Genomic DNA, 22,911 nt, shown 5'->3' on the forward strand with positions numbered 1-22,911 from the left:
TCTTTGACTCAGCAGCAAATATTTTTATAACTTTTATTTGTTTGGTTGTTTTTCGATTTTTGGTTGATATTCTGTCGCACTCTGTTAAACTGAAACTACCATTAAAATTACACTGTTCGTTTTCTGTAAGTGCTCAAACTTATAAAATCAGCAGGAGCCCAAATAATTATTTCCCTCACTGTAAATGTAGAAGTAGTAAATGCAGAATACCACCTTCTCTGTGTAAATTGATGATTTTGTAGAAATCTGTAGGTTATGAATTTGCCTTTTTTTTAATCTGACGGGGATCTGCAGTGTGTGGACTGTGTGGGTGCTGTAATAAATTTCTTCATTTCTTTTTTTAGTTTGAGTGCCTGGCTGTGGGCATGCAGGATGTGCCACACTCCTAGGAAGGAGGAAGACACCTACTTGTGGTTGTCTGTCTGTCTCACGTCACTCATTAGTCATTTTACATTTTTGTTTTACCTTCATACACAGTTCATGAGGACATCTGGCATCATTTTTGTCTATACTAGTCATCCTGCACCCCTTTGTGACCAAACCTTTGGCTTTCTTTAACATTTGTTTGAAATGCGGTCCTTTTGTACTTTACACTTTGGTTGTATTATGCATCTTTATTGTGTCTCTTGTAATTAGTTTTTGCTGTATTTATATCTATTGTTGCTTTTAGTATCGTCCTACTTCCACATTTTTATTCTTTTAAGTCTCTGTCTTACTTCTATCTCATAAATTGAAATTCTTGTTTATGTTTACTCCATTACTGTACTCAAGTGCTTTTTTAAAAAGTTAGTTTCTCACTTTTAACCTTTTACTGTTTTCTGATACTCCCTTCTGTTTGTAAAATGGATTTCTTTTCTTTTCTGTAAACGCGCACTCATGCTGTGTCAGTCAGCTTTACTGCTAAATAGTGATGCAGAATAGTGATGTTTTTTCATGAGGTCAATAAAAAGCAACGGATGCAATTATTGATATATTTTTTAAAAAATATACTGTATTTATTAGCTTTGAATCATGTTATACAAATGAAGTATAAACAATATAAAAAACAACATAAAATATAAAATACAATACTATTTAACTTTTACAGAACTAGTCTGTAAACTGATGCACTCAAGTGAGCTCCGTGAATGTTGTCCTCAGTGTTTTCTGTTTAAAAAGAAAAAAAAAAAAGGAAAGGATTAGAAATCAGAAACACAAGAATAATCTTGAAACAGGTTTTTTTTTTCTTCTTCTTGTGTTTGATAGCTACTGATAGGGTAAGGAATTGATCTTACCGTGGCAGTAACTGAATAGCAATTTTCACCCACTCGTCTTCAGGATTGGCACAGATATGTCTGTTTTTCACAGTCTTGAAACTGATGTTTAAAAAAAGTTCAGACATTAGTATCACAGCAGAGCTGGCAGTCAGTGTGGATTATGTGTTTTAGATGCAGTTACGATATTTTCCCCACTTACATTATTGCCTTGAGTTTGCAGTTGTCATCTTGGACTGTGTAGCTTTTCAGCCTTTTTACTGAGACAGGGTTTTGCTGGTACCGTGTGCAGCAATATTTATTGGAACCTTTGAAGGAAAGAATGAGACATTTCAGTGAAAACAGCATTTTACATGACAATATGACAAAAAACATTATAATAACGTCTCAGTGAATAATCGCTGAAGCCATACTCACTGCTTTCATCCAGTGCCACCAGCAGCAACACCAGCAGTACGGAGACACGCACGGCGAACTTTGCCATCCTCAGTAAATCAGCAGTGAATCAGTTTTCTGATCAGGATTCCCAGGGAGTCAGTGATGAAATGATTGTAACCGGCTGTGGCAGAGAAGTTTAAATACTGTGTGAGATGGAAATGTCCCACGAGAGGTCAGGGAGGTGGAAAACCCTGTCTGAGTCAAACGGGAAATGTGACTCGTCTTTTTTTCAACCACCGAAACCCCCTCCTCTGTGTACATTATGCAAAATTGTTTACTTTCATGATAGTAAGAGTTTAAAAATAATAATATGAACATGTAACATCTTTTAAAAGTTGCTATGTAATAATAATTAGCATATGTTTGCATAGCTGGACTGGTGATTTTTCATTTTTATGGGCCAATGGTTTGTTTTGTTTTGTTTTTCGTTTTTTTCCGTAACGGTATAAACAATGAAAGGTGGTGGATTGGCCAGATGCTGGGAGATGTGTAAAAATAACTCAGTTGTTTGGTGGTGGCTATTGCGGAGCTTCCACAGATTCAGTAACATTAGCAAGTGGTGGAGGTCAGCAGGTGCAACACACTGGCAGGTGGATGAGGGAAAGGCAGGAGGAGCAGAGACCCGAGGCGGTGAACTGATCTTCAGGTAAGAAGTTATGACCTGCAGTCTATCTGGCTCAGATATAAACCAAGTTTAGGTGGAGTTTATTTTCGTTATGCTGACTTTTTACAGTCAGTTACAATAAGTAGTACTGCCTACTAGCTAGCATGGCTGAGTTTATATACAGCTGGGCGGGTGCTGTGATGTTAATGATGTTGAACTTGTTTTATCTTATTTTATTTATAAAGGTTAGTTATTAGAGTTATCAAACGTCCCGTAAAAAACGGAATCCTCTCGTATTCAGAGAAAATATTATGTGTTTGGTGTTGAGCTGAAAAGGAGCACAATTTGTCCCGGACTTCAGCTACAATGAAAAAGACACAAAGCTGGATTTATTCTGTGTCTTTGCTGCACAGCTGCATCTTCTTCTCTCATTCTCCCCCCTCTCTCTCCTGTTTCTACTTCAATCATGAAACTGATCAATGATCAGCTGATCGGCTTTTCTCTCTTGTTTGTTTATCGCCCACTTTGCGCCAGAAAGAGGAAACCGGCAGACGCTAAACAACAGCAGCACGTTTAAGCTTGATCAGCTGTTGTTAGAATTTATTTAATATTAATTTCTAGTATCAGCTGATGTTTGCTGGAGCCACACCTGTAAAAGCTGGTCATGATATCGGTTTGGTTATCTGGTGAGAGGGAAACATGAAGGTGAAACCAGGAGATGTCCTTACTGAATCATCAGAGCTGAACAGGTGATGGAGAAACAGGTTTACCTTTTAGGTGACATGAATGAGTTGAAGGGAAGTTATGAACTGTTTCTGAGAGACAAATAACACCAGGATCCTTTTCTAAGATAAGATAAGACTTTATTGATCCCACAACGGGGAAATTTTTGAGTCACCTCAGCTCAGGTACAGATATCAGAAGGAAATACAAAAATACAAATAAGTACAATCGATGAAAAAAAGTAAGATAATACACTATATACAATGGTAGCACACACAGTATGTGATTATGGATATGGTTGGAAATATGGAAGACATAAACTATATAGCTTGATGTAGCTATTGTACCACTACTATCCCTATTTGTAGACATGTACACACACATATGTACACACTAAATATACATATGTATACATATACATACATATATACCTGCACATGTCCATACACATGGAAGGTCCATTATGCATGAAGTGGTGACCGTGGATGTTCACAGTGTCCTGTGACTTATGACATCGTGATTGAGGAGTTATAGAGTCTAACTGCTGTTGGGATGAATGATCTGCGAAAGCGCTCCTCCTCACATACTCATGCAATGGGTGATGTGGGTTGTTCATGATGGATGTCAGCTTTACTAACATCTTCCCCTCACCAACCACCTCCACAGACTCCAGGGGACATCCCAGCACGGAGCTAGACCTCCGCACCAGTTTGTCAATCCTGCTCCTGTCCCTGTCCGTGCATCCACTCCCCCAGCAGGCCACTGCATAGAAAAGGGCAGATGCTACCACAGTGTCATAGAATGTCCCTAACAGAGTCCTGCAGACTCCGAAGGACCTCAGTCTCCTCAGCAGGTGGAGTCGACTCTGGCCCTTCTTATACAGGACGTCTGTATTTGTAGTCCAGTCCAGTTTATTGTTGAGGTGAACACCCAGGTACTTATAAGAGTCCACTATCTCAATGTCTTTCCCTTGGATGTTCACCGGTGTTGTAGGGGGTGACTTCCTCCTGAAGTCTATGATCATCTCCTTTGTCATGCTGGCGTTGATTTGGAGTACATTGGTCTCACACCAGCCAACAAAGTCACTGATGACCCCCCTGTATTCCTGATCATTCCCGTCTGATACGCATCCAATGATGGCTGTATCATCTTTTTATGTAGCTGACAACTGGTAACTGTACAGGGGTGGATCTAGCAAAGTTTTGCCTGGGGCCCAGGTAGGGCATTAACAGGGAGAGGTGTGCACAAGGAAATACTTTTCTTTCTTTTTCTCATTTAAAATGTCTCGCTTTTACCAAATAATTATCTGAATCTTACAACAAACGTTTTCATCTGATGTAAAATGTATAGAAATCCATTATTGTACATAGCATTTTTTTTAGGGTCCCATCATAATTTCTTCAGAAGTAGCTAAGTACTGTATATGATGCCAGTATTTTCCCACATTTTCTAGATACTGTATCAGTACTGTGTGTAAAATGCCATCAAAAAGTCAATTAAGTTTTATTCTTTCTCACCTGTCTTTTTATCTCCTTTCACTTTTTAAAGGTTGCCATGTTAGAAAAAATATTTTGCCCTGCCATGCTGTTTATTGATGTGGCAAATGAATGGTTTATGAAAATATATCTAAATCTGTCATCAGTAATCAGTAATGATCATGTCTCACCTCTAGTCTTCTCTGTCTTAATTTCAGGTTTTCACCATGTGTTGTAGACAGTTCAGGAGGTTAACACCAAGCAGTCTACTTTCGGGTACTGTTTAGAATACCAGAATAGGGAGGATGGTGTAGGTTTAAGTTTATTAGACTGATGCATATATACCAACAAGACACTGTACATCACTGTGACAACAGCGTTTGTTTTCATTCAAAGGCTTTATGGTTTTTCCTATAATACCTGGTGGGCCGGTCTCTAGTCAAAATGCCCGGGTCGATTTTTTGTCCCAGTCCAGCCCTGTATGTTTGTTATTCAACTTGTGTTAAAACATTTAATCACGTAGCCAGAACTGTATGTTGTACTCCACTACTGCATGGTACAAAAGTCCCCTCCTCCATCCCCATTTTCTTGGAGTTTGGCGAGGTCACTGAGGCAGTTAGACATCTCTTTGGTAGCAGGACCCTTGGGGTGGACATGGTTTGCCTTGAGTTCCTGAAGGCTCTGGATACTGTAGGGCCGTTAGTTGATACACCTCTGCAACATCGCATAGAGATCTGGGGCGGTGCCTCTGGATTGGCAGACTGGATTGGTTCTCATCTTTAAGAAGGGGGACTAGAAGGTATGCTCAAAATACAGAGGGGTCACACTCCACGGTTTCCCTGGGAAGGTCTATGCCAGGGTACTGAAAAAGAAAGTGACTCTGTGGTTGAACTTCAGATACAGGAGGAACAATGCAGGTTTCGTCCTGGTCGTGCAACAGTGGACCAACTCTTTATCCTACCAAAGATATTTGAAGGTGCGTGGGAGTTTTGCCCAACCAGACTACATGTGGTTCGGTTTGTGTGTGCTTCGGTGGTATGTGGTGTGTGGCCCTTTGCTACAAACCATTCACTCCCTATGCAACTGTTGAAGAGGCCGAAGATCATTCCTGATCTCAATTTTTTTTTTTTTTTTTGCAGAGGATGTGATTCGGTTGGCTTTGTAATGTAACAATGCAATACAACCCCCCCCCCCCCCCCCCCAAAAAAAAAAAAATAAATAATAATAATGCTGCAAATTTTAGAAGATGTTCTGTCATAATATTTCTAAAGTAATTTTGCTAGTCTACTGTACAATATCCAGCTAGGTCATCACTGTAAATAAGTTAAATCTAATCGACAAGATGGAGCATGATGTACTAAACATCCTGTTGATGTTACTGCTAGACAGATAACATCAGAAGCCCATGTGCACAAGACATGGGCTTCTATCTGTAAGTATAACCGCAAGCTGTTTTCATCTTAGCTGTTGACCTTCACTGAAAGTTCTCAGTGCTTGTTTTCTAATTTCAAAGTCTTTACTGTTGATGTATTGCCATGTCTTACTCGAATATGGTTAGAAAGCAAACAATGTCATTAGTTACACTTGATCATCTCCTGCTGTGACAGACATCGCACTGTTCTCTTTTGTAGTACCGGTTTGGATCCACTTTTGCATTCAGAAGTGCGTTAATTTGTCATGGAATGGATTCAACAAGATACAGTGCTAGCTGTACAGTTTAATAATAAAGCAAAGTCCCATTCTGTATAATTCTGTATGGCTGTCACATTTCTGTATTTTCTGTTTAATTAAACAGTTTATCTTATCTCATCTCATCTTATGTAATGTTATGTTATGTTATCTCTTCTCATCTCAGTCTCATCTCTTCTTATCTTATGTTGTCTCATCTCAGCTCATCTTATCTTATTCGAGGGACTCTTTCATCTGGGGAACAGGAGGGACATTTACACTGACAGCAAACTCTCTCACCGAATTTTGTTGAATTAAGATGGTCTTGAAAAATCAAAAATATATTTACTTTTCTGTATTTTCTGTTTAAATGAGTTTGTTTTATTGATTTTTATTTCAGTTTCCCCATCCATTTTCTATTGTGATATCACATTTATTTTATTGAATTTTAATAATATTATTTTTAATGTTTTGGCTTCTGTAAGTAACGCAGTAATCTCCTCTTTTGGGGGTGATGAATATATCTTATCTAACGATATCATTATTGAGAATATTATAAGTAAAGTAAAAGCATTAGAAAGATAGATATATAGTTTTCAATGATGTTTCACTATGAGATTGCGAACTGCAGGAACTCGGTGATGTGGTTTTGTTGGAAACTTCATGATAAGCAATTACACTTACAATAAGTGCATCATGACCTATTTCAGTGCTCCAGATGCAAAGCTTTACCGTTGTTGCATGGGTCTTGGGTATAAAATAAGTTCCTCTGACCTAGAAAAGAACATCCAACCTCAAAGCAACCCACTTGTAGCGGCCCACGTGAAGTCAGAGCACGGAGGTCTTCAGTGAAGCTTTCATCCTCTTTAAACTCTTATCTCCACTTGTATCTAAATGTCACATACTTTATATCTATCTATAAATATATATATATAATTATTTTTATGTCTCTTTTAAGTTTATGTCAAGAGTCACAAAGAGGAATGACGCTTTATAAAACGTCCCATGTTGCACGGCTGGCTCTGTCTTATCAGGGTGTGTTGATGCAGGTCACACTGGTCACATGTCTAACATGTGTGACCTAATATGTCTCTTTTCAGTTTTCCTATAATTACAACTTCTAGTTTATATTTGGCCAACATATGACACAATGAGCACTGAATAATATAAAGAGCTTTTTCAAAAAGCTTCTGTATTTTGCTTTTATTTCAATTCAGTTCAGCGAGCAATACTTTTTAACCACACTCTTTTTTACGTGACAGTTTTAATAATTTTGTACTTTACAAATTTCTTTGTATAAATACAATATATAATATGATGCATAATTATTGTGCCCTACCCTAAATACAAGCAAAGTTGTAACAAGTTTAATTGATCGCTTATTTTATAGAAAGTACTTTTTAATTAGAAGGGTTTTTTTTTTCCTTGTAGTGGTTTTATGTAAGGTTTTACCATTTAAACGTTTCCACTCTTGGTTGGACAGAATTTTGGGTTCTATAAATAAAAAAAATTAGGGGGGTTTTCGTGACAGTCTAGCACCACTGATGTGGTCAGAGCTGAGGTATAAATGAAGCTCCTCAACAGTGCACCCCCTTTCACTCCACTTGAAGATAGGCGAGACAACTTTATCATCAGAATCACTGTTGTCAACTGAAACAAAGACATGGTGACAATCAAAGCCATGGCGATGGTGATCGCACTCACTATTTGTCTGACTGCGAACAGTTCTGACGGTATGTACTTGCTGCCTTTCTGTTTTTCATCTTTAATTTTAATTATTTATTACTATTATTTATTATTATATATTTTCTTTCCTTTTTCACAGGCTATCGTTACTGCTGTCGAAGATATATGACAGGCCGATTACGAGATCTTGAAATTAAGGGGTACTCAGTCCAGACTATTAAGGAGATGTGTCCCATTGATGCCATCATGTGAGCGTCACTAAAATCATTTTAAAGGTTAAAGACAGCTTCAATGATTACCGTGGGTGTATAAATATTTACATATTGCTTTGTTTTAATGCAGTTTCCACACAAAGAAGGGGAAAGCATGCGCCAATCCAGCTCTGAAGTGGGTGATGGACGCTGTTGATCGTTTAAGGTGAGATTTTTAGAAAGAAAATAATGAACAAATGTTCTGATTTGAAACAAACAGCAAGAGAAGTAACTCCATCTATCATCATTTTAGGAATAAAGCGCAGAAGATCCACCAGAACAACTCACTGTAGCAGAAATAGAGGATCGTCTGAGCTTTTTAAGGATGCCAGCTACAGCAGACTGTTTTCTATGTGAGCTCTGCAGCCTGCAGCCAGCAACCAGCAATGCATCACTGTTTTTAAATCCAGTTAACTCCAGCTTGAAGAGCCTGCTGTAAATGGCGAATGTGGTGTTCAGCAATGCATATCTCAGCTCAGTTGTAAGAGCTTGTATCATGTTATGTCTTTATCGTCTTTGTAAATCTTATTTTTTGCTTTTATATGTTTATAAAATAATTTATAAAAAGAGTCATTTGTTTTATTAATGGTTTTGTAGTTTCATCTAATCATTCAAATAAAATGAGTACCTGTTCCAAGTCTAAAACAACTTGTTCTTGTGTGCTGTTTAATTTTTTATCGTTAGGCTGTGTACACCAGAAATAATTTTAACTTTGACTATATGTATATATATTTATTCAATCTCCTTTTTCCATCACACTTTGATTGCATCACTTTTTTGTATTTTTTCTATTTAATCAGCTGCTGTAACACAGTAGCTTCCCAACTTTTGTGATAAAGAAAGTATTTCTCATCATATTCTAATTACATTATCACAAACTGAGAATGCAGAATTCTAACTTATTGTAAATGCGGTGATTTAAATGTTTAAACAAGGCATCCACATTTTTTTGGCCACACGGCACCACAAATGGACATTTTTAAAGTAATTTACACAAATTTCCCATAGTCTAAGTCGATATAAAAGCACAGAATTCGATGGGCATTCATCCATCACGTCTCCGCCAAATAAAAAAAACAAACTTTCCTTGCTTGGAAGCAAGGTTCACTCAGAAAAAAGCAATCTACATGTAGCAGATATGAGATAAGGGCATATTACAGATGATATATTTTATTATGCTCTCTATTTATCATGATAAAATAAGATAGATATAATAAGAAATACATGGACTGACAGTCACACAGTCTCAAAAAATGGAAACAAAGTGCCAAAAAATCCCCAAACAAACAAAACCCCAAACTCTCTCTTATTGATATGCAGACAATGTTATTTCTGTTATTTCTGTATTTTTTAAAGTCTTATGATGCCATAGTCAAGCGTTTTACACATTCATCCAACAAGTAAAAGAGCAGACTGAGTCGAAAGCAGACACCGTTAATGTCGTTAGTATCACAGATCAAAACAAAAAGACCCGTTAAAAACACCTGCCGCAGTCCCCTATCAGTCAGAGGAAGCGGTACAATTAAATCGGTATCTCTCATTTTCTCCGCTTTGCTTTTCTCTCCACTGAAGAATCTGCTCACATCTATAATCCCACATTCTTTTTATCATTTTATGTCTCCTGATGGCCTGTTATCACAGAAACATGGCGTGTTTTGAAGCCATAATTAAAATTTGGACACATCTGTTTATGTCGAGAGAGGCCATAAACAGAGGATTTTTTTATGCCAACTTAAGTTTGACTCGGGTCAGACCAACAAGTACTCTGGATTTGATCTTTTAGAACATGAGGAACGCTTCATAGGATGAACGTTGAGTAGAAATAGCCTTGAAAAAAATGGACTATTCACTTAAACTGAATTGCTCAAACATAATAACATCAGTGCTGTACAGTACAAACACACCAATATGATGATATACAGAACACAGAAATAGAAAAACAGTTAAAAACAGTTACACAGGAGATTTTCTGAACTTTACTGTAAAATTTGAACAATGCTGTCATTCCATAATCATACCAATGATTGCAAACGCTACCATTGTTTTGATCCAACAATGATCCAAGCAGTTCCTCTTTGTTTCACTGGGGAAAGTGGCAGGATTTTTTCATGATGTAGCTTCTTCTGCTCTGGGCTGAGCTGAAGTATTTATGAAGCTGCTTGATCAGCACATTACCAGCACAGCCTCACTGACTCAACCTGAAGAGCCACCAGATACAGTGAGATAGTTTCATCATCACTGCTGCCACCACAAACACAGAAGACATGCTGCCAATTAAAGCTGTGGTGGTGATCGCACTTACTGTTTGTCTGCCTGCAAGCACATTTGCTGGTATGTACTTGTCTTTGTTTCTTTTGTTTCTTTGTCTTTTCTCCCTTAATCACATACGCTTACACATCAGCATTGCCACTACTGGGATCTGGCAGATACAGATATTATATTTTACTCTTCCCAGCTTATCGTCACTGCTGTCGAAGGTACATGATAGGCAGGGTACAGGACTCCATTATCAAGGGGTACTCAGTCCAGACTGACACAGAGATGTGTCCCATCAATGCCATCATGTGAGCATCTTTAAAATTATTTTAACAAACTGCTTTAAAGATCAAAAAATACTTGAGACGAAATTAGTGTTTACTGTGGGTGTAAAAATATTTACATATTGCTTTATTTTAATGTAGTTTCCACACAAAGAAGGGGAAAGCATGCGCCAATCCAGCTCTGAAGTGGGTGATTGACGCTGTCGATCATATAAGGTGAGATTTTTTGAAGCAGAATAAAGAGCAAGTGTTCTGATTTTCTAATAAACAGCAAGAGAAGTAACTCCGTCTATCATCGTTTTAGGAATAAAGCACTGAAAATCCACCAGCACAGCTCACAGGGGCGGAAAAAGAAGACCATCTGAGCTTTTTACGCGCACGGTGGATGCCAGCTAAAGAAACACTTCACTCTTTTATCTTCCACTGACGTCCGTCTCGTGGAACCTGCTGCAAATGACAAATATGTTGTTAAACAACAGCAATATCAGCTCAGTTTTAAAAGCTTGTGTAATATTTTAATTTTATATTCTTTGTAAATGTAAGATAGGATTTTATAGTTTCATATAAATGCTGAAATAAAACGAGCACATGTGCCCGATCTGCTTGTGTGCTGTTGTTTTCTGTGGTGAAAACATCCAGCTTTGGAAGTTCTGTGCTGCTAATAGTTAAACAATGACAGGTGAGAGTCCTGTGACATGAGCAGGAGGAAGTCATGGGAGCTGAAGAAGGAACCGGTATTTCTGTTGACATGGTGTCATTAGCTACCACTTAATTATTAAAGTAACATTCATGTAATAATTAAGTAATACAGCAATAATGGTTTGAACTGCATAACATTAAATTGCAGTTTATTTAATTGGGTTATATGGGGTCATAAACTGGATGTAATAATGTCTGTGAAGCAATGCAAATCAGAAATATTATAATATATAGTGTAATATATTAATAAGACTATATAACTGCTAGGAATCAAATAGTGATAACTATGCATGTACATTTTTATATACTAAATTTAAAGTGGTAGTAACCTCATAATAATAAGGTAATACTGGTTGATGCTTTAATATATTAGAAAAGTTTTATTATATTATGACGATGAAATTAAACTTACCTTACATCCCCAGCATGTGTTTGAAGGTAACTGTGTAAATATTCTGTCAATTGCTGTCTTTTAAAAACACACCTGAGATAGTTTCTATGCAATAACCAGGAATCCGGGCTGCAGAATGCATAACTCCCTGTTTTCTCTCCATGTTAATAACCTATGAAAGCAAACTCAAATAATGTGTTACTTTGTGTAACCATCACGTTACTTTGTCATAATTGAATGAGTTTATTTGCAGTGCTCATGAACGCGAATCATACAGTCTCGATTTACAAGGTCCTTTGTAGAGGAAAATCCATTAATGAGGTCTGAGCTCCAATCGCACGTGAAGAGGAACAAATTTTTCTCCACCCCTCGCTCTCGCACAGATTTCTCTCAGCAGGATAACTTCTCCACAGAAGAGAGGGACAGGTGAATAATCGTAGAGGAACACAAGCGGCAGAGTTGCAGACTGGAGCAGGTTTCAATAACATGGTTAATTCAACACTCAGACGCAGACTAAAGGATCTCTCCCAGTATAAGTAGTGGCAGGTTGATCAGCACATGACAAACAGGTGAGCTTGATTGTGTCAGGTGTCCCCGAGTGGAAGGTGGGAATTCTGGAAGGATCAAACCCTTGCAAGACAAAGCATGGTTAGGCACACACGCACAAACACATCCACACACTCATAGTGATAAAGAAGGAGAGAGAGAATGGCAGCGATGCACGGGAGGACCATGACAGCCTTGGCTGTTATAATGGGTAGACGCCTGACCTGATGGATACAGACTCTTTGCTCACTCACGCAGAAATGCACTGATTTACTGACTTTTCTGTCTTTGTCTTTTGTCAGTCAACACCTAATACACTTGTGTGGACTTCCTCTTCTGTATCAAGCTAGAGCCGCTTGCCACTTGTGGTAGTTTATGTGTAATAACCAGAAATGAGAAATATGTAACCAAGACATGAGATGGTTTTGGTGGAAAGTTTATAGTAAGCAATTGCATTTATAGTCCGTGGATCGTGACCTATTTCAGTGGTTCAAATGCACAGCTTTTCCTTTGTTGCATCGGTCTTCGGTATAAAATAAGCCCCTTTGACCTAAAACCTTCGTATAACCTCAAAGCAACCCACGTGTAGCGCCCACATTCAGCAAGAGCACGAAGGTCTTCGGTGAAATACCTGATCCTCTTCAAACACTTATCCCCATATGCTTCTAAATGTCACACACTGTATTAGTTATTTTTAGGTATCTTACATTTTAAGTGCATGTTGAGATTCACAAAGAGGAACAACACCTTAAAAACCTTGTGCTAACATGTGTCTTTTTAAAGTTCTTTCAAAAAAATACCCAAATATAAGCTCATGTACACATTTAAAGTTCCTGTATTTTACTGCAGTTTAGTCCATTATAATTCAGAAGGAAATGCTTTTTTTGCTGGGTTTTCGCTGTGGAGGTTTCGTTGTGGTTTTTTAAACCACACTTTTTATTGTGACAGCGTAAATTACTTTCTACTTTGCAAATTTTTCTCTGTGTTTACAGTTAACATGATATGATGTTTTCTTAAAGGTTAAACAGTCCCACCATGAAGACAAGTGAGTTGGAATAATTGTAGATGATCGTTTAGTTTCTAGAATGTCAGCTGACACGTGCGCTTACATTTTTATACAACCTGTTGCACACATATTGGTTATCGTGTTGTGGGTCATGTTGTTTTCTGTGTGAGCTTTGCCGCCAGCAGCCAGCGACTCTTTTGGTTTGCTGGTGTAAACAATGCAGTATCAGCGCGCGTGTAAGAGAAAATCTTTATAAATGCATTTTGTGTTGTGCTGTTTGAATGATGTATCCTTCCTCCTTTACTCTTAATTCTCTATTTAACAGGTATTACAGTCACAATTTGAATTCTACTGGAAGGATTGTACAGCACACATTTTTGTTAACTTTAAAAAACAAGACTTGGGTTCCCCAGTTTGAAATTATTTTGGATTTTTTCTAATCAATGCAGGATCAAAAATATGGCCTTTGCATAAGTCTTGCTGTAAGCTGCAGCTTAACCAGACATTTTTGGTCACCTTTAACGAGCTTCGGGCATTCTGGCTGGAAATTTCTTGGCACTGACTCTGCCACAAATTTTTTGATTACTATCAAAAGTGTAGGCCATTGGTGTCCAACTCCAGGCCTCAAGGGCCGGTGCCCTGCAGGTTTTAGATCTCACCCTGGGTCAACACACCAGAATCAAATGATTAGTTCATTACCAGGCCCCTGGAGAACTTCAAGACATGTTGAGGAGGTAATTTAGCCATTTAAATCTACCGTGTTGGATCAAGGACACATCTGAAACCTGCAGGACACCGGCTCTTGAGGCCTGGAGTTGGACACCCCTGGTGTAGGCTACCAAAACATTTAATAGGCGTGCATCTATACTTTTGTTCCCGTGTGGGTTACAATACCGGCATTCATTTTATATTTAATCCCCTAGTTGTGCCAGATTTTGAATTACTACGATGTAAACCTTTTTGTATTTTCTGTTTAATCGGCTGCTATAAGGCAGTTATTTCTTCTTCTTCTTCTTCTTTTTGGCTGCACATAGAAAACACATATGTTCCATAGCCCAGGATGACATCATTGATGTGGAAAAAGCATAAAATTTTATGGACACTGGTCTATCAAATCTCCACCAATGAAAACTCTTTCCTTGCTTGAAAGCAAGGCTCATTCAGAAAATCTACCTGTAGCAGATATGAAATAACAGTTAATTACACAATGGTAAGAAAAATCTGTCATAACACAGGAAAAGACAAGCCTGAAGCAAACCCACTCACACAGACAGAGTGGGTTTGCTAGTTTCAGTTTAGTTTTTATTATCTTTTGTATTTATGATGATACAATGATAAAGAATAGAATAAATATTAGAGATCTAGAGTGATTGTAGTGATCTCAGTCTCAAAAGCACATTTGACCGTGTCCACAGAGTGTCCTGTGGGAGTTGCTCTGGGAGTATGGGGCATCTAAGAGCCGATCAGTCCTTATACTTCTATTGCAAGACCTTGGTCTGCATAGCCGGCAAATAAGTTTGCTGGTGGGTGTTGGACTCCATCAGGGCTGATTCTGATCATAAATTTTATGGACAGAATTTATAGCAGTAGTCAAGTGGCAAAAGGCTTCCACTTTGTTCTCAGAATCTCGTATCTGCTTTTTGCAGATGATGTGGTTCATCAGCACCTCCAAGTCTGAGGTCATAGTCATCAGCCAGAAAAGGGTGGAATTACCACTCTGGGTCGGGGGTGAGTTACTGATGAGTTACTAATGATGAGTTACATCCTTTTACTTGATCAATGTACATTTTTTTTTGCAACAATCCAAAACAGCGAAAAATACAATGTCAAGTCCAGAATATTCTTCAGTAAAACCTCAAAGGTACTGAATGCTCAAAAATATGCTGAAAGGAAACTTAAGCACATACTCCCACACAATGTAACTGTTTAATTTAACATTAAACACACACTGTAATCCCTAACAGTTGTTCTAGCTCATAACTAATAAGCTCATAACACTCAAATGTCGTTTTGTAGTTGAGCAAACTATAAAGTATTGAGCTCTGTTGGCTTTTATGCAGCTTTAATTGAATAGGGCTCAATATTTTTTAGCTAAATTTTTTAGAACGCTCAAAAAGTTTAAGAAGCATATATTAGTGACGTTCTGGTGGGTGGAGTCTTGTCGCTCCCTCAGGAAAGCTTAGTCAGCCATCTTGAATTTACCTTGATACGGGGAAGTTTTGGCCAGCCCGTGTGGATTAAGAGTCCCCAACTTCAACCCACCACGACCACCACCTTATTTTTTTTCATCAACTGCCCTAAATTTGGTAAGTCTAACGTGTTTTTGTTTTGTTTAAATTTAATTTCGATAAACATTCTTTTTTATTTTTTACTGGAAATATATTCGTACTTTGTGCACAGTGAATGTTTGTTATAAATGAATTCGAATCCAAGTAATTGTAATTTTAGAAGTTTTCTAATGTGACAAATACGTAATGTTATTTCAAATTAGAATGATGTAACGTTTTGGCGGTTTTCCGTGGGGGACAACATTTCCCATAATGCATTGTATTCTTGCCCGGGAAGTTGACGGTGGCAGTTCTAGCTCCATGCATTTGAACTTTCTACTAAAACTTTCCACTGGTTGTCGTATTCGCCGGTAATGTACGTGCGTATTGTGAGTATACTTATTTCAATAAGTGTCCGTGTTACACAGTCAGTAGTTTACGCTGTTGAGCTGTGTGTGTGTGCTAGCATGAAGCGAACAATAATAAACAACATGAGTGTGTTATCATGATGGTAATTAGACACGTTTGTATTTTTTCGTAGTCTCAAATGTGTGGTTGTGAGATAATCTCGAAATCCTTTTAACAGTTTAGAGGGGTATTCCACTAAGCGAGCTCTACAAGTCAAGGCTTGCGGAAAAATGCATCGCCTGATTCAGCCTAACATTATACACTGGTCGAACTCGGTGCTACGAACGAAGTTCAGCTAAATTGTTCGCGCTAATTCGACAAGGCTCAACCAGCCAGACTGAGGCGCCTCCTTGACACCTTTAAGCCAGACCCTATCGATCTTTGCTAGATAAATTGAAATGAAATGAAAATAAAGAGCCGCGTTCTGCTCCCAGGCTAAGAAAGAATCATTGATGCAGACTGTGCGGATCACAAATACTCCCTAACCTGTAAGGCTGGGGTGTCCAAACTTTTTTCACTGAGGGCTACTTACTAGAAATTAGGTAAAAAACCTTAACTTTAGTGTATTAAAGTGTATTAAAGATCACAAAATCACTTAAAAGTGGTCGAATATGTTATATTGTTGAATATAATTAAAGACAAAACTGCTTTCATCACAGCTTTCCATAAATGGATCTTTATTGATTCATTCAGAAAAAGCTTTGGTAGCTTATTTTCAGAACAGCAGCCTCAGATTTCTTCTTAGACAGAAGATTTACAGCACAGAGAAAAAACAATAAAAGGGAAAATAGGACGGGTAAATTTCAAGTTTGTTATTTAAGTTATTAAGCTTAGCAACACACCTATCAACATTAGTTTGAAACGGTTAACATTAACAGACTGAACTGGACTTAATAACAGGAGTGCATATAATCTTAGTAAATTATTGTTGTGAGTATCAGCTGCGCTGGGTATGTAAATCGGGCCATCCAGCTGCGGTGCTGATTCGATGTCACTCGTGCCAAAAATCCGGACAAATGTCACTTGATCAAGGAGCAGATCTGCATCAGATGAGATCAGCTGACTACTTGTGTGTGTGTGCTGTGCAAAAAATGTTTTGGAACATTAATAAGTCGTCTTTGTGCACATATTGTTTACAGATATCAGACTGCAAAGAGCGCTACAGAGAGTCAACATTTCACCAGTTGTCAGTGGGTGAGTTTTATAATTTGTGTCCCAATTTAAATAAAAAATAAATACAAAGAAACTAGAGAATTTTGCCTTGAATTATTCAAAATTTTTAGATTTTTTTTGGGTTACCCTTCTAGATTGACAGGTTTAGCCCGTTACACAAAAAGTTTGGACACCCCTGATCTATAACAATGACAATCAGAACATGGCTATCCAACACTTTGTTTTTACTCTGCATTTGTGTAAATACTATTCTAATAGATATTGTGTGTTCATCTAGGAACAGCATGATGTAAATACAAGACGGGCCCTCGTCCTTCGTGCACTTCCTGTGTACCTGCGTGAAGATGCCTCCACGTTATTCAGGACTTGTGATGTAAGTGTACTGGCCTCAGCATCAACCATATGACATCGCTCAGAACTCAAGGAGAACCAGGGTGTATATCAGGAAGGATGTTCAACACAGTCCTCATCTGACTTGTTTTCTCCCATATATCAACTATTGTTGAATAAGATTGCAAGAAGATTGTTACGCATAAACCAGAAAACATGAAAATAGTTGAAAGATTATTATACAAAAAAAATCTGCAGATAAAAACTATCTCCCTTTTTAAAATTCAAGTGTTCTATTTTTTTGGAGGTGCCATGTTGTGGTCAGAGAAATGTTTGGTAAATAACAAAAACAAATATCTTGGCATATATTTATTATTGAAAACATTTATTTACACATATGTTTTGAAACCAAACCCAAATTAAGATTATTGTAATGCATCATGATGTATCGCAATATCAAATTAAATCGTTGACATTATAATCCATTATAATGATTTGTGTCCTTGTGGGGCTGAACTCATTCTTGTATTATTTTTGTTTTGCAGTCAGCAGATGGTCCAGACCTCACTGACACTCCTGTGGCTCTGCTGACAGTTGTCACGGATGACACTACTGATTCGGCCCTCTTCAGTCCCGAAAGCATCTGCATTGTCGTTGAGGATGAAATACTTGTGAATGGTCCCACAAATCTGGCTGAGTCATTTCTCCTGCTCTTTGGGTACATCTATGCATTAGACCTACAATACCCAAAGAAACTTGAGCTTACATTCCCATTTATCCAGAAGGTTGTGATGTGCCTTGAGGACAACAAACCACTGAAAGGGCGTCTACTGATGCTGAAGAATGATTTGTTCAATGAGTGAATCACTCAGAATGGACTACTTGTTAAGCTGAGTATTGAGGAAGCTTTTTTGTTTGTTTTTTTCCTAATCATTTGCCTCTTCTACCTCACATTTAAGATGAATGACTGTTCAGTTCACTATTCATGTTTAATGTTCTGTTGCCTAATACGTAAATGCACTGCCTTGATGTTTGTTCCCTATAAGTACAGCAGTGGAAACCAGTACTGTTTTTTTTATGTATTTTTAAAAAAGAAAGTGAGCTGCAGCTGTCAAGGTACAGTAAGTGTTAAATGCATCAATGTTCTAATAGCTGCAATTGCTGTTAATACTGAAAATGTTATTGAATTTTAGAATTGAGATGGAGACCCTTGGAGTCTTTTTCTCTTGTTTTATTTATGAAGCACTTTTTTATGAGTGAGCTCTGTTGTTTGTGCCTTTTTAAAAGCACATTGTGTTTAATAAAAAGTTGTTAAATTGTTAGTGTTGTTACTTTCATGTTTTCTAGCTGATTATAATTTACTGGGTAAACAGTTTAGAATTATTTGTAAGTGTATTTCCCACAGTATTTTAAAAAAAATTGAAGATTTTAAGTGTTATTTCCCATATTATAAGTTAGAAAATATGAAAAAGTTTGAGTTTATTTCCCACATTGTATGAGTTGCAATATGTAAAACATTTTGAGTTTATTACTCCCTAATTATAAGTTGAGGAATATCAACATTTATGAGTTAACATTGAGGTAATTTAAGGCAACTGCAACTATAATTTTTATTTTAGTTAAACTTAAAACTTTTAAAAACATCACTAAAAAATTGTTGTGTAATCTGTTACACAACAATTTTTGAGTTCTGTGAACTTATTAGGTTTTACAGTGCAGTTAAGGCTCACAAATCACATTCCCATCTAAGTGGGAATAAATAAAATACATATGCAACAGTGGGAAGTGTAATAGTTTATACTTCCAGTGTCTTTGAATGAAACAGTTCGGCTATACTTCTGTTTGCTCTCCAGTTGTATTTAGCAGAGGCTGAGCAACCCAAGCGTGTTCCTTCTTCTTTTTCCTAACAAAAGATAAAGATGGAAACACCACAAAGGAGAAACAAAGATGTTCTTTTTATGAACAAATATGCGAAACACTGATACATCTTACACCACATTGTTTGTTTTATTAAAACAGACACTAATGTGTCCTTGTATGTATGTCCTTGAGTGACTTATGTATGTATGTATGTATATATATGTATATATTGTACTATTCTTAGTTAGTGTATTGTCTGTCTTGTCTTAATGTTGGTTTAAAATGGAGCACTGTAACAAAAAATAATTTCCCCCAAGGATCAATAAAGTATTCTGATTCTGATTCTGATATTTGAATACAAATACCATATATAAAATATCACACTTGGGTAATAAAATAGTGACAGGTTTATAATTGAATTTTTGTCTCAGCCTTTTGGATTATGACCAGTAAAAATCAATGGTTGTAGCTATGTTTAAACCAGTGACATTTCCCTAATTTAAGAATGACGCTTTTGTGATGTCAATGCTGAGAGTCACAAAAAGGAGCAACGCCTTATAAAATTTCCCACATTGCACTGCTGCCTCTACAGGAGTCTTTGTCCGGTCAGGGTGTGTTAATGCAACAATTAACATGTATGATGCAATGTTTTTCTTTTAAATTGCCCATAATTATAATTCCTTGCTTCCTACTGAGCTGGTTTGAAATCAATTCCTCCCAAAAGTTACACGTTTTTACACAGTTAATAAGTAATCACACTACCTTTTTGTGACAGGTGTGTGTATGTGCATAAACACTGTAAGACTGGAAAAGTGTTAAATAAAAGTTGTTCCATAAATTTCCATAATCAAAACAAATGTTTCCAAACACTGCCGTTGTGTGGATCCATGTGGATTCATACGCCCCTCCTACTTGTGCCTCTGCTGGGACTTTTTGTGATGATGTCACGTGTCTTGATGCGCTTAGAGCTGAGGTATAAATGAGGCTGCTGAGATTAACAGTTTTACCAGCACAACCTCTCTGACTCCACCTGAAAAGGCGAGACAGTTTCATCATCAGAGTCACTGCTGCCAACACAAACGAAGAAGACATGCTGCCAATCCGAGCTGTGGTGGTGATCGCACTTACTGTTTGTCTGACTGCAAACACATCAGCAGGTTCGTATTAGTTGCTTTCTTGTCCTTTCTTGCCTTTCTATGATTTGTTTCTTGTTTAGTCACAAATTGTCTTTCCTTCTTTCACAGCTTATCCTGACTGCTGTCGAAGGTACATGAGAGGCAAATTACCATATTCAGCCATCAAGGGGTACTCAGTCCAGACTGTCACAGAGATGTGTCCCATCAATGCCATCATGTGAGCATCATTACAATTACTTTAACAAACTGCTTTAAAGAAACTAGTGTTCACTGTGGGTGTGCAAATATCAACATATCGTTTTATTTTAATGTAGTTTCCACACAAAGAAGGGGAAAGCGTGCGCCAATCCAGCTCTGAAGTGGGTGATTGACGCTATTGATCGCATAAGGTGAGATCTTTAGAAACAGAATAAAGAGCAAATGTTTTGATTTTCTAATAAACAGCAAGAGAAGTAACTCCATCTATCATCATTTTAGGAAAAAAGCGCAGAAGATCCACCAGCGCAGCTCACAGCTGCAGAAATAGAAGATCATTGGAGCTTTTTAAAGAGACCACTGATGCCAGCTACAGAAAACCAAGTTTTTTATGAGATCTTTGCATCCAGCAACTGTTTTATAGTCCAGTGAACTCCATCATGTGGAGCCTGCTGTAAATAAGAAAGATGTTGTCAAACAATGGACATATTAGCTCAGTTTTAAGAGGTCTATAATATTAATTTATACTTTGTAATTGTAACATTTTGGTTTTGTGCATGTACTGTTGTGTTAAATAAGAGTAATTTATGCAATTGTTTTTGTGGTTTTATACATACATTGAAATAAAATGAGTACCTCTTGTGGGTCTAAAACTATTAGCACGTATGCGCTGTTGAATTTTTTCACACTAAACACGTGACACTGCATTCCTCCTTTAATCTTTCCAGAGTTCCAGCTCTAGACATTTGTGTCATAACATGAAACCTAGAAAACAGCTAAACAATAACTGACGAAACTTCTCAAAGGAGGAAGTTGTGGGAGCTGCTTATGTAAAGCATGTAGTAGAGCAGGTATTTCATCAGCTATGATGAAGTGGAAGGCTTAGAAGGCTTAAATAAGAGCTGCAAAATGCATAACTGCCTGTTTTCTGTCCACTTTAGTGTTAATAGGTCAAGGTCAAGGTCAAATTTATTTATATAGCACATTTCAAACAGCTGATGCTGCACAAAGTGCTTAACAATATAAGCCATTCAACTTTACCCCATTCAACTTTAAAAACCATAAAAAAAACTTGTCTGTACTTTCGAACAGAAAATGTTAATTCACATGACCTTGACAACAACACCTGATTAATGGCAGATAACCAACAAGGAAGTTGCTGAGACATTTCCACAGTCCTACCTGCGGGCAAAGACAGGTGAAATTTTCCGGCGGCCCTGCCAGAACCACAGAGCTGCCAGAGAACAGGGAGGAGTCTACAATAGGGGAAGTCCAGGTCCTCAGACAGAGCTGCACCTACACACTCTGCTTGGCTGGTTCAGCTTCCTGTGACCATCTTTGCTGCATTCCTGTACATTTCACTTTTGCATTATATTTAAAAACACAGACTAGCTACATTATGTACTCATGAAACTTGGAGAAAGGAAAGCTGCTGCAGCTGTGTGCCGAGGGAGCTCGGTTTCAATTTGGGCAAATTTCCTCCCTCAAGTACTTTAACATTGTTGCTTTACACTTTAATAATATTATTTAACATTGCACCACAAAATTATGTGAATAACATTCATTTTTAGAAGGTAATCATGCTTCATCTGATATCCTGTTTGACTTTTTAACAATTACTCACTTAACACAACACAGTGACGTGGATATGATCAAGTGGGGCTGCTGGTACACTGAGGGGACACACTGCAGGGATTCTATGCATTATAAGTTCACTATTACACACACCCGGCTCAAAAATAAAGTAATGAAAAAAACTGTGGCAGTGCAAACATTTTTCTAAAGATTTACTAGGTCAACTTTATGCACAAAATTAAAAGATTTGCTTTTCACTCTAAAAAAGAAAACATTGGCAAACCTTAAGATATATCAGAACAACATGATGCAATGCCTTTCTGAAAATTCTCAGCTTTTGACTTTTGTTGCTGACTTTAAAAAGAGCTCCTCATTTAGTCAAGAATTCTAGCAACCTGGACTTTCTTGTTCATCTAATTCCAATATTCCTGTGTGGTTGAAAATAAACTTGTAGCTTCAGTGGTATGTATTCCCCCATTCTCAGAGGCTTGGCTTGTATTGCTCCCAGCTGGCGACCTGGGACTTTTCATCTGTTTGGCTGCTGTACTAACCACTGCACCGTGGCAACACATGGAGCCTTCCTTTACAAACATTTAGCTGATAAAACTACATTTATTTAATGTAGAATAAATAAAATGAAGAGGACACAGCAGAAGGTTAGCTGAAACACTGTTTCTTCTGAATAGG

The 22,911-nt window shown here is 37.5% G+C and overlaps 5 protein-coding genes across 5 annotated transcripts; 4 read left to right on the forward strand and 1 right to left on the reverse strand.

Moving 5' to 3' along the window:
- Positions 1-971: 971 nt before the first annotated feature.
- On the reverse strand, positions 972-1,857 carry ccl20a.4 (chemokine (C-C motif) ligand 20a, duplicate 4). Its single transcript, XM_085438200.1, has 4 exons — positions 1,671-1,857; positions 1,456-1,561; positions 1,275-1,355; positions 972-1,146 (listed from the first exon to the last, which is right to left on the reverse strand). The coding sequence occupies exons 1-4, from the start codon at positions 1,735-1,737 to the stop codon at positions 1,137-1,139; spliced, it is 264 nt and encodes an 87-aa protein (XP_085294326.1). The 5' UTR covers positions 1,738-1,857; the 3' UTR covers positions 972-1,136.
- A 5,875-nt stretch (positions 1,858-7,732) lies between these two features.
- LOC146687814 (C-C motif chemokine 20-like) lies at positions 7,733-8,731 on the forward strand. The gene is made up of 4 exons (XM_085438900.1): positions 7,733-7,894; positions 7,987-8,095; positions 8,190-8,264; positions 8,352-8,731. Exons 1-4 carry the CDS (start codon positions 7,825-7,827, stop codon positions 8,389-8,391), a joined length of 294 nt encoding a protein of 97 aa, XP_085295026.1. The 5' UTR covers positions 7,733-7,824; the 3' UTR covers positions 8,392-8,731.
- A 1,623-nt stretch (positions 8,732-10,354) lies between these two features.
- Positions 10,355-11,003, forward strand: LOC146687815 (C-C motif chemokine 20-like). Its single transcript, XM_085440399.1, has 4 exons — positions 10,355-10,429; positions 10,554-10,662; positions 10,780-10,854; positions 10,943-11,003. The coding sequence occupies exons 1-4, from the start codon at positions 10,363-10,365 to the stop codon at positions 11,001-11,003; spliced, it is 312 nt and encodes a 103-aa protein (XP_085296525.1). The 5' UTR covers positions 10,355-10,362.
- A 4,599-nt stretch (positions 11,004-15,602) lies between these two features.
- LOC146687816 (uncharacterized) lies at positions 15,603-18,780 on the forward strand. The gene is made up of 4 exons (XM_085439767.1): positions 15,603-15,936; positions 17,095-17,145; positions 17,406-17,501; positions 18,004-18,780. Exons 1-4 carry the CDS (start codon positions 15,922-15,924, stop codon positions 18,319-18,321), a joined length of 480 nt encoding a protein of 159 aa, XP_085295893.1. The 5' UTR covers positions 15,603-15,921; the 3' UTR covers positions 18,322-18,780.
- A 1,511-nt stretch (positions 18,781-20,291) lies between these two features.
- LOC146687817 (C-C motif chemokine 20-like) lies at positions 20,292-21,293 on the forward strand. The gene is made up of 4 exons (XM_085439324.1): positions 20,292-20,475; positions 20,563-20,671; positions 20,769-20,843; positions 20,932-21,293. The coding sequence occupies exons 1-4, from the start codon at positions 20,409-20,411 to the stop codon at positions 20,978-20,980; spliced, it is 300 nt and encodes a 99-aa protein (XP_085295450.1). The 5' UTR covers positions 20,292-20,408; the 3' UTR covers positions 20,981-21,293.
- The last annotated feature ends 1,618 nt before the right edge of the window (positions 21,294-22,911 follow it).

Source organism: Copadichromis virginalis, linkage group LG18 (assembly GCF_057382275.1).
Source record: "Copadichromis virginalis isolate Kocher_CV1m ecotype Utaka linkage group LG18, C_Virginalis_male_GT1.1, whole genome shotgun sequence".
Classification (NCBI taxonomy): domain Eukaryota; kingdom Metazoa; phylum Chordata; class Actinopteri; order Cichliformes; family Cichlidae; genus Copadichromis; species Copadichromis virginalis.